At 58.9% G+C, this 10,678-nt stretch overlaps 2 protein-coding genes across 2 annotated transcripts; one reads left to right on the top strand and one right to left on the bottom strand.

Moving 5' to 3' along the window:
- Positions 1–109: 109 nt before the first annotated feature.
- TCTEX1D4 (Tctex1 domain containing 4) lies at positions 110–1,391 on the top strand. Its single transcript, XM_015870343.2, has 2 exons — positions 110–535; positions 643–1,391. The coding sequence occupies exon 2, from the start codon at positions 651–653 to the stop codon at positions 1,326–1,328; it is 678 nt and encodes a 225-aa protein (XP_015725829.1). The 5' UTR covers positions 110–535; positions 643–650; the 3' UTR covers positions 1,329–1,391.
- Positions 1,392–1,976: 585 nt separating this feature from the next.
- Positions 1,977–8,312, bottom strand: PLK3 (polo like kinase 3). The gene is made up of 15 exons (XM_015870336.1): positions 8,031–8,312; positions 7,248–7,355; positions 7,052–7,168; positions 6,573–6,702; positions 6,405–6,492; positions 5,936–6,031; positions 5,211–5,406; positions 4,754–4,880; positions 4,278–4,387; positions 4,084–4,201; positions 3,903–3,986; positions 3,613–3,775; positions 3,383–3,512; positions 3,093–3,203; positions 1,977–2,771 (listed from the first exon to the last, which is right to left on the bottom strand). Exons 1-15 carry the CDS (start codon positions 8,295–8,297, stop codon positions 2,577–2,579), a joined length of 2,040 nt encoding a protein of 679 aa, XP_015725822.1. The 5' UTR covers positions 8,298–8,312; the 3' UTR covers positions 1,977–2,576.
- Positions 8,313–10,678: the final 2,366 nt, after the last annotated feature.

Raw genomic sequence — 10,678 nt, 5'->3', positions numbered from 1 at the left:
TCTGCAGTCGGGGCAGACAAAGGAGCATTGATGGGGCAGCCGGGCGTACCAGCTGGGCTGGGCTCCGAGTAGGGAGAAAACACCATTCGGGTTACAGACAGAGCTGCCCCAACTCGGGGCATGGGTGCAGCAGGACCCCCAGCACAACACGGGGCTCGGCTGCCCCACTGCTGTGCTCAGTGGGTGCCCAACCCTGTGTACTATGGGAGAAGTGGTGCTTGGGGATGAAACCCGGGGGGAAACATCAAACCTTTGTGCAGCTCACAGCAGGGTTCACTCAGCTGTTCTCCATCCATCGCATTGGATGCTTGTATGGTGTTTATTTGGGGTGTCCAGGAGAAGCCAATATCACAAGGTGCTGTGTCCCCAGTCTGGCTGTGGTCCAGGCTGCAGCTGGCAGCGAGCTGTGGGGGAAATGGGACAATGGGGTTGTGCAGCAGCAGGAAACAAAGAGTTACGGTGCCACGGGAGGTTTAGTATCACGTAGCAACCCTTCACGCTCCAGGAGCTCAGTGAGCTGCAGCTCAGCAGACAGGTGGGTTCTGGGCAGCACAGGGGTGAGTGGGACTAAAGGATTCAGGGGGGCTGGAGGAGGGGCTGCGTGCGCAGGGCAAAGGGCTCAGATACGTTCCTCCCCTGCAGGCTGCCCTATGGCTGAGCACCCACCCATGGATCTGGTGCCATCCACACAGCTGATGGCTGCAGATGGCACTGAAGCCCCTCATCCCCGAGCCACCCGCCGCGGCTCCAACCCCACAGCCCCAACCCGGGGCCCAGAGGAAGGCAAAGCCCCCCAGCTGCTCTCGCGCCGCAGCTCCATGCTCAGCACCCTGCTGGGCCCTGCAGGCAGCCGCCGCAGCTCTCTGGGGGCAGCCCCAGGGGGCAAGAAGTCCTCCGTAGGGCCCTGGCTCCTCCACAGCCGTGTGAGTTTCACAGGGCTCCCACTGTTCCAACCCATTCCAGAGACCCACCCGGAAAACACCTACAGGATGGGGCCGGAGGAAGGCTGCAGGTTCAATGCAGGGCGGGTGCAGCGGGTGCTGGAGGCAGCCCTGGCTGGGGCGCTGGGGGGCACAGCCTACAGCCCCCAGGGCAGCGTGCTGCTGGTGCAGAGCCTGGCTGAGCTGCTGCGGGGCCGGGCAAAGGAGGTGGTGCCACCCCGCTACAAGCTGGTGTGCCATGTGCTGCTGGGCCAGCAGAACCAGCAGAGCATGCTGGTGGGCAGCCGGGCACTATGGGACCCTACAAGCGATAGCTTTGCCTCTGCTTCTTTCTGCAATGCCTCACTCTTTGCTGTTGCCACAGTGCATGGGGTTTACTTTGAGTAGAGGTCACCTCCCCCAACCCACACTCCACCCTGCAGCCCTACAGGGCTAGTGCAAATAAATACCTTTGCATTAGTCCTGACTTCAACTGTGTAGATTTAATGGTGGTGCAGGTAGAGAGCAAGTCAGGGATGCTTTGGTGCCCCTGGGTTTGGTGGGCACACTGCAGCCTCCCCTGTCACAGCTTGCAAGAAGACCCAAGCCAAGTTTGGATTCTGCTTCTTCGTCCCAGAGGTCAGTGCAGGCAGCCACTGAGCAGCCCAGCCCCTTTCCCACACTGCAGGCTGCTCCCAGGAAGAGATGGCAGCAGGGCAGGAGGTGATAGATCATGTTCAAAGCAAGGCTGCAGAGCAGGATTAAGTCCCTCCTCTTTCCTGGCTTCACTCCCAGCTCACATCCCATTGCATCAGGCAGTGCAGAACATCCCACAGCCCTCAGCTGGGAGCCACTCCCCATGCTTTTCTTCCCAGTCCCAACCTCAGCGCCCAGACCCTATATCAGACCCCACCACCTTGCCCACTCCCCCTCAGGTCCCTCACCTTAACAGCACTAGGCTCACCAGAAGCAGCCCTGGACACTCTTCTCCACAGCCTTGAGAAACCACAAACATTTTATGACCTAAAACCCAACACCAAACAATATGAGAACAGATTGCTGTTACACAAATAAGGTTTTAATGAGGAAAGTCAGGGACAGGGGAGCTGCACATGGACAGACCAAGAAGAAAATAAATAAATTCCATATAAATAAGACACATAAATAATCCCACCTGGCAGAGACTGCCTTGAAACAGGAAACCTGCCCTTAGCTTACAGCCATACAAAAGGCTTCTCAAGGCAAGCCCATAGATCCCTTTCCCCTGTCCTCTACCAAACCTCAAGTTGTACCAGACAATTCAAAACTTGGGGGGCAGCTGGAGCCCAGTGCAGCCCCCTCCCTAGTGTAGGGGTTGTGGAATGGCACAAGTCAACTCACGCAGCCTTGGCAGGGCAGGCATCACCCTACACCCCTGTCGGTCCCTTGGAGGGCATCTGCTCTACCCTGCAGCACCAAGTCTTGAGCCCATGGCCATGCAGAGGGAAAGACAGTGATTGCCTACAGCCAGGGAGCAGCATGGATGTCCAGACCCACTGCCAGAGCCACATCCACATGTCTTAGATCAGAGTCCAGCTGAGCACCACAACACCTCCCATCCCACGGGAGGGGGAGAGGAGACCCTCTACGTCCTGAGAAGGTCTCCAAAGCCCCATGCTAGGCATCAGCCCACTCCTGGAGGAGCTTGAGGATGTATCGGAGGCAGCGCTGGAGCTCAGGCGAGCAGCCCAGCTCCTGGATGCTGCACAGCTTGTAGGTGTAGGAGTTACGCTCCCGGTTGATGTAGGTGACAAGGCATGAACGGTCAGGCTTGCTGATGATCACCTTGGTGTGGTCATTGTAGAAGTTCACCTGGGAGACAGGTGGGGCTCGGTTTAGCTCACACCTCCTGCAGCACGGCTCCATCCCAGCTCCCACCACACTTCCTGCCTCAACCTGCTCCTCCTCCCCAACCTGCCCAGGAGCAACCCCACAGCAGGAATGCACTGGGGCACCTGGCCAAAGTGTCATGCCTCCCAGGGGACCAGATGGGCTGTGACACCAGAGCAGCACCCACCCACCCCCTCAGATGGGTCTCTGTATTCAGGCTGCGGTGGTCAAGATCTAACTCAGTGCAGGAGATCCCTGCTGGCTTCTTCCCCATAGGGGCTGGGGCATCCCCACTGCACATACCTGAAGGGTGCCATTGCTAAAAAGCATGAGCAAGGCCTGGTCAGTCTTCACCCACTGCAAGAGGAGCAGGGCTGGCTGTCCAAGGTCATCTATGCTAGGCAAATCACCTCCCTTAGAGAGAAAGGTCTGCATAAGTTACTAGTCCCACACTGTCACAAGTCTGTGCATGGCCAAATCACAAACACCATTGGGGTCTCTGCTAGCAGGACACAGCCCCCTGGGAGCCTGCCTGGCCATACTTGCATGGCACAATCATGTCCCAGTGTCCAACCCAGCATCCCAGCACTCACCTTCATGAGATGCTGCTCCATGTAGGATGCAAAATAGCGCAAGACACTCATCTGTCCACGCAGCTGCTCAGGAACAGCAGACACAGGGAATGCAAAGTGCTTGCTGTTGGTTGGGTTGTAATGCACTGTCCTGGTGGAGAGCAGAGCATGAGTTTCAAGGCCACCCAGCACCAAACCACTCTGGGCACAGCCTCTCCCCACCCCCTCCTACCCACAGGGGCACTGCTTACTTGTGGTTGGGGGACAGCATCATGTGCGTGCCGTTGTTGAACAGGACCCCAATGCTGTGGTTGGAGAGCTGGTAACCGAAGCCGTACTTGTTGGAGTAGTCCACCCACTTGCTCACCCAGACAAACTGTTCATGTCGGGCCAGGGAAGCCGGGTTTCTCTCCGCTGGTAGAGAGGAGCAGAGTGAGCAGAGCAGACAACCCCTCCCCAGCTCCCTGCCCTAGGGTCAGGCTGTATTAGGGGTAACAAAGCAACACCCATTGCACACATCCCACCAGCTCAGCAGGTTTACCTGGGGGCATGCAGGAGAGACAGGTGCGCAGGAGCTGCACAGCAGACTCGATGATGGCAGAGGTGGTGATGCAGTCTTCAAAGGCTACAGAATGGAAGATGATAGGCTGTGAGTCAGCTGGCCCCGCTATCAGTCAGGGCAGGGCAGGAAGCCTGTGCTGGGACAAGGAGGAGCTGCTCACCCTCACAGCTGCTGGCCATGGTCCCACGGACAGAGGGGGATGTGGACTTGCGGGACGTCTCCTCCACCAGTGTCTCCACAGGGCTGGAGCCGGCACTGCGGCAGTACATAGGGGTGGCCTGGGGAAGGACCTGATGTTAGCACCGTGCTGCTGACCCCCACCAGGGGCACGCAGGGACCTGGGGCTGCTCTCACCTCATTGCCCTCCACCGCCTTGCAGCTCATCTGCCGGCAGATGGATGTCTTCACCAGCCCAGTTACCAGCTTGGAGATGTCATCCTTGTCTTCCAGAGAGCCCTTCTTGGCTGAGGAAAGAGCACACCATGAGTGTATTACATAAAATATGGACATCTGGGCGGCCCCCTTCCCCCTGCCCCACACAGCTCAGCCCATGGGGTGAGGATGGTGTCAGGATGGTGTCAGGCTGCTGCCTCCCACTTTCACTTCCCCGTTCTCATGGGACACGGGCTGCCCAGGAGGAACTGCCCAACGGGTTGCAGCACATTATCTGCTCGCTGGGTGCACACCCCAGCACCGGAAGGGCAGGGACAAGTCAGCAGGTGCTGACCCCGGGTAGGGGGACATAGAGACCCATCCCAAATCTCTCTAGAGAACAGGACATACACCTCCATGGGTAAAAGGGTAACTTGGACGCTTTTAAATACACTCACCCTTAGGTTTCTTCTTCCTAAAGAGCGTCTTGGTGACTTTAGCAAACAGACTCTTGGCTGGGTTGGGGGCACACAGCTCTGGAGCTATCACACAGCTGCTGGGAGGGAGCTTCTCGGGTGTGTAACCCTGCAGGGAGGTCATAGCAGAGGGTTGATTTCCATAACCCACGCCAAGCAGCTGCCCCAAGCTGATCGCAGCCCTCCTGACAACAGCTTGCATTTCCGACCAGCCTTGGCTCTGGGCCTGGCATTGGGTATCAGCCCTATGAGATATCCTATGCGATAGGGCAGCAGGGAGCACAGGAGATCCTTCGAATCCTCTGCTGGCATTTACACAGCACAGCGGTTGCTTTCTTTCTTAAAAGACACTCAAGGACATCATCCCGAACTCCATGCCAGCAGCAGCCCAGCCCCAAAGCCTCATCCCACAGTCATAGCAGGACTCCTCCATACTCACCTTGAAGAACTCGTGGTCCAAGATCTCATCGAGTGTGAGACGGTCCTGGGGGTTGCGCTTGAGGATGCCGGCAATGAGGTGCCTGGCAGGCAGCGAGAGGAAGGTGGGCAGGATGTAGTCCACTTGCTTGATGTACCTATAGGTCTCCTTCAGGTCCAGGGTCTCAAAGGGAGGGTTCCCACACAGCAAGGTGTACCTGGGAGGGGACACACGTGCCACTGTCATCCTCCCTCTGGGTTTGTGACTCAGCAGCACTCGGAGCAAGGAAATTACCGGCGTTCAGCTGCCACACCTGGCTGGGAACACCATTTCCAGCCCGGGCACATCCGGCCACGCTTCCTCCTAGCAACTGTTTGGGGCAGCAGATGAGGAATGTGGGGGCTGGGGACAGCTCTGCTGCCCTGCCCCGCTCTGAGAAGCCGTGCAGGAAGCCTGCAGGCTGCAAGGGGCTCAGGTCACTGAGGTGATTGTTCCCCATACAAATAAGCCAGCAGCTGCCACCAACCACCAATACTTTCCACTGTTTACAACGCTCAGAGTGTGACGAGCACCTTGCAGCAGAGCTCAGCACAGCGCAGCCTGCTGCTCGCAGCTCTCAGCCTCCAAGCATTGTCACAAAGCAGGGTCCTCTCCTCCCTCTGCCTTTTGGCAAGAGGCAAAAATGCCACAGGACCTCCTCCTTGGGGCACCCCAGAGCCCTACCTGCCCCTTCCCCATGCACTTACATGACGCAGCCCAGCGACCACACATCTGACTCGGGGCCATGCCCCTGCCGCAACAGCACCTCAGGGGCCAGGTAGTTTGGGGTCCCACATATTGTCCTGTGGGCAGACACTGAGTAAGGAACATGCTCTTATCCTCCCACTTCTCTGAGTGGGAGACCCGCTGGCAGCCTGTTTCCAAACCCCCACTGCCCCCAGCTCCCAGGGCTCAGCAGCAGCTGCTCCCAGCAAGCTGCCGGGAATAACTTGTCCTAGACACAGCACGGAACAGGGCCTTTGTGTCCCAGCCTGTGCACCCGGCCAGCACAATGGCCATAGCAAGCGCATTGTTCTCCCTGCAGGCTGCAGGCACGCTCCGGAGGAGCCACAAAGCCCCCAGCCCCCTCTCCTTGTCTGCAGCTGGGCCCCTGAGTTCTGCCCCCACCCCATAGCCCAGGGAGCCATAGGAAGATGATGAAAGCCCCAGACTTACTTCTTCTTCTGGTCAGAGGCATCCTGGTATGCAGCCAGCCCAAAGTCTCCCACTTTCAGCTCCATGTTCTCATTGATGAAGAAGTTGCCTGTGAGACAAAGGGCAATGTATTGCTGTTGACCCTTTCAATGCAGCCCCACACCATTCCATCCATGCTGTGCCACTCACCCAACTTGAGGTCCCGGTGCAGGATGCCCTTGAGGTGGAGGTATTTGAGGCCTGAGATGATTTGTTTGAGGTAATAGCGCACTTCGGGCTCCAGCAGAGTGTGGCGGGCCTTCCAGATGTGGGCCAGGGACTGTGGGGGGAAAAGAAGTCAGCATGGTGATGGGGGGAGGGAAGGGGGGAGCACATGGAACAAGTAGGGGCAGGAATTGCATAAAGTCACTGTGCTGAGATCAATGAGCTCCTTGCAAGGTTGAGGCTGTTCAGCACCACCACAGGAACCCCTGGATTTATTATGGGGCCACACTGGGGCTCCAGGCCACCAACAGGCAGCTAAAGAAGAACTCACAACCTGTGATGCCCCCAGTATCATAAAGAAACACACAGCACAACCAGGCAGGGCTGGCTGAGGAGTGGGAAAGAAGCAGAGCACTAACATGGCACCTCAGGGCCCAGAACATGGGGGCTGCCCCAACCCTCACCTTCCGACTGCAGTGCTCCAAGAAGATGTAGATGCTCTCCGCATCCTCAAAATAGTGGGAGAACTTGACAATGTGCTTGTGGTGCAAGTCACGGTGCAGCTCAATCTCATTGGTGATCTGGAAGGGAGCAGCAGATGTGAACAATACAGGGCACCCCAACACACTCCCCCAGCTCCCCACCATCACCAACACCCACCTTCTCCCGTTGGTGGGGTTTAGCCACCCGGCTGTGAGGGATGACCTTCACGGCATAGGTTTTGTTGCTGGAGAGGTCTGTCATCTCATAGCATCGCGCAAAGCCGCCCTGCCAGAGGAAAGGCACACAAGGACGGGTGAGAGGCCGCCTTCCTCCTCCTCACTGCTGGGTCACCCACTAAGATCTGAACCGCGATGCTCTCAAATAGGGATTTTCTCAACACAGTTCCTGTAAAACCTCCACGATGTTTGTGCTCCCACCACCCCCCCAACCCCCTCCGGAATCTTTCCCGATGACGGCTCACCCGGAAAGCCCTACACAAGGCGGGGGGGGGGAGCGGAGGCCACCGAGAGCGGCACGCCGGAGACAGGTTTTTCCTGCCGTGATGTCAGCCCCGAATGTGCACACTCAGCTGCCGGGCCGGGCACAGGCAGCCGCCTCCCACACACGGCTCTCAGCGGGAGGAAAAGTTGCGTGTACCGCAGCGGCCATGGGAAGAGGGGTGGGAACCGGCGGCCCACGCAAGGCCCCGCGGGGCGACCCGAAACCGATGCGAGCTGCGATAGATAGGATAGAATAACAGGATAGGATAAAATAGGATAGAATAGGATAGGATAGAATAGGCGGGGGCCGGAGCTCTGAAACGGAGGGGCCTCGTTCAGCCTCCTCCATCCGAACCGGGCGGTGGATCCCGGCAGCATCGAGTCACGGCACACACATACATACACACACATACACACATACATACATACACACACAAAGCCCCCCTACCCCGAGCGGTACCTTTCCCAGCAGGCGGCCCTTGCAGTAGGAGCGGCCGGAGAGCGGGTCGGTGATGATGCGGGTGGGCTCGGCCGGCCGTGCCGATGGCGGTGCCGGGCCGTGAGCGGGCGGTGCGGGGAGGCGGGTGGAGAGGAGCGGGGGGAACAGCCCGTTGTGCTCCATGGCCGCAGCTCCGCCACCGCCGCGCCCCGCACACGTGGCCCGCAGCCACCGCGCGCTGCCGTTACCGCGCCGGGGATCCCGCCCGGCTTTATCAATGGGCGCCATGACGTCACCCGCGCGGCCACGCCCCCTCCCGCCCTATCTCGGCCACGCCCCCTCCGCGTTCTTAAAGGGGCAGCGGCGCTCAATAACGTGGGCGGTGCGTGGCTATTGTGGGGTGCGTGGAACCCCCCCCCTCCTCGTGTGTATCGGGGTGGAATTACAGAGCCGTGTATTGGATACAGGTCTTGGCCTCTTGTGTGCATTCCCCAGAGCCCCCCTCACACTGTGGGAGAGGGGTCACAGCCCACTCAAGGTAGGGCTATGGAGACATGGGACAGTAGACACGCTGCCCTTCAGGTAATACCCTGCTGGTATGCTTTACCCTGCCCTGTGCACAGCCCCGTGCCCCACTTCAGGCAGTCCCAAAGCCACCTCAGGGCCAACAGCGACCAGCTCAGGGTGGGGACACCCATCCTCACATCCCCCAGCTCTTGGGTACCATGGGCCCAAATTTGGCAGCGCTGACCCCATGCACACTGGTGACTCTCAGGGCAGTGTGTCAGCAAGGTGTTATTCTGTAATGGCCCTGAGGAGGACACATCCCTGTGTCACCCAGAATAGGCCAAGAAGGAATGTGGGGCAACAGGAGAGGCCGGAAACCTGTGTACCCTCCATCTTGGGTCAGCAGTGTTGCAAAAGCCCCTGTAAAGCAGATCCCACTGCCCTCCCCCTGCTCAGGGGGACCGTGTGCACGTCCCTCGTGTCATGCCTCAGTTTCCCCTCTGTTCCCTTGAGGCAGCTCAGGGCTCCGCTCACTGATGCTTGTTGTGCTCCCAAGCATGCTGAACCTTTGACACAATCAGTTCTGCACAACCAATGCCCTGCGTCCTTCAGGGTTCAGCAGCCAGGCCAAGCGAACCCGCTTTGGGGGCAGAGTTGAAGGGATTTGAATCTGCTCACTTTTCTCTCAGGTTTCAACCTTTTGCAGAGGAAACACGTGCCCACGCTCTGCCTGGCAACAAACAAGGGTTCTCCCTTTGGGGAAACAGATGGTTTCCACCCGGGCTCCCTGTGTGCGGTGGCGTCACGGGGCACCTCTGGTTTTCCGACAGAGGCCCCATAATGGGGAACCCCAGGTGGAGCCTTTGGTGGCAGCACGGGGGCGGGGGCACCCAGGGGTGCAGGGAGGCCCCAGGGCCCTGCAGGGAATGACTATGGGGTCTCCTGCTGAGAGCCACAGCTCCAGGTGGGCTCAGAGACATGAGTTGGTGTCCATGTTCCCCCATATCCACCCCCACCATGGGATGGATGGAGTTCAGGAGCTGTTCCTCCTCCACTTGCAGCTCAGTCCTGCGTGGTGCATGAGAGCAGGTGAGCATCACAGACACAGTTTTGCCATGTGGGTAGGAGGAGAGCGTGGTGTAACAGCAGCAGCCTGGAGAAGGGGAGCTCTGAGGCCGTCTCTCTGCTGCCTGCAGCTGTTTGCTTGGAGATATGGGGAGAGCAGAACTCCTTTGAGAGGTTCCCCCCCCGCCCCCGGGGCCCTTCTGATGATGCTCAGTGGCAGCAGGAGCTCGGAAGCAAAAGTGTGTGGCTGATGAATGGTGCAGCAGGGCATGGGAAGCACACTGGAGAAGGGGAGCTGCCCAGGGTGAGGGACCTTCTCAAGGGTAGGATTCTCCCCCTTCCTGGTCCCTCTCACCATACAGACCACGGGGCTGCAGCTGCTGGGGAGGAAGGGGAGGTGATGGAGCAGGGGAAGGAAGCAGGGCAAGCTGCTGGGGGTGTGCAGAGGGGAAGCTGCAAATCCTTCCTGCAAGGAGAAGTAAAAGGACCCAGATCCCTCTGAATTAAGGAAGCACTTGGATTTGGGGTGTGCAGAACCCTCCTCCCCCCAGGCTTCAGTGCTGTTGTGCCACATGTTTCAGTTTCCCCAGCTCTGGGCTCTGAGCACACACACACATTCTGGGCTATGGAATCCCCTCTCCAGTTCTGCTTTTCCTGTGCGTTGTGCTGCTGTGTCCGAGCCTGGCACCTTCCTTCCCATCCTGGAAGCTGTGAGGTTTGGAAGGAAATGATAAGGAGCTCTGTGCCAGAAGGGTGTCCCTTCGGTCCCCATCCCATGAACATGTCCACCCCACACACAGATGGGCACTGGGCAGGATGGGTCCTGTCCCCCTCCCTAGGAGAAAGGGACTGGGCTGAGCCCAGAGTCTCGAAAGGACTGAGGGTACGGAAGGGGCTGGTGGGGCACACGGCCCGTGGGGATGGAGGGAGGCTGGAAAGGTCTCCGCAGGGGGGATGGGTGGGGAGGGGTGTTTCAGTATGGGATTTTCGGGGTGGGCGGGAGAATGGATAGGATGTAAGGGGCGGGGGGTGGCACTGCGCTACCGGACGGCTCGCAGTGTGAAGGAGCCCGGAGACGGGACGGCGCAGAGGGACCG

Source organism: Coturnix japonica, chromosome 8 (genome assembly GCF_001577835.2).
Source record: "Coturnix japonica isolate 7356 chromosome 8, Coturnix japonica 2.1, whole genome shotgun sequence".
Lineage (NCBI taxonomy): Eukaryota > Metazoa > Chordata > Aves > Galliformes > Phasianidae > Coturnix > Coturnix japonica.
This window is presented reverse-complemented; position numbering and strand designations above follow the sequence as displayed.

Coding starts and splice junctions, on each gene's coding strand:
- PLK3 (XM_015870336.1), bottom strand. CDS start 8,297: ATGGCGCCCATTGATAAAGCCGGGCGGGATCCCCGGCGCGGTAACGGC. Junction 3,513..3,612: donor ATGCTGTCCCCCAACCACAA/GTAAGCAGTGCC, acceptor GCTCTCCACCAG/GACAGTGCATTACAACCCAA. Junction 3,204..3,382: donor TGGAGCAGCATCTCATGAAG/GTGAGTGCTGGG, acceptor TTTCTCTCTAAG/GGAGGTGATTTGCCTAGCAT.
- TCTEX1D4 (XM_015870343.2), top strand. CDS start 651: ATGGCTGAGCACCCACCCATGGATCTGGTGCCATCCACACAGCTGATG.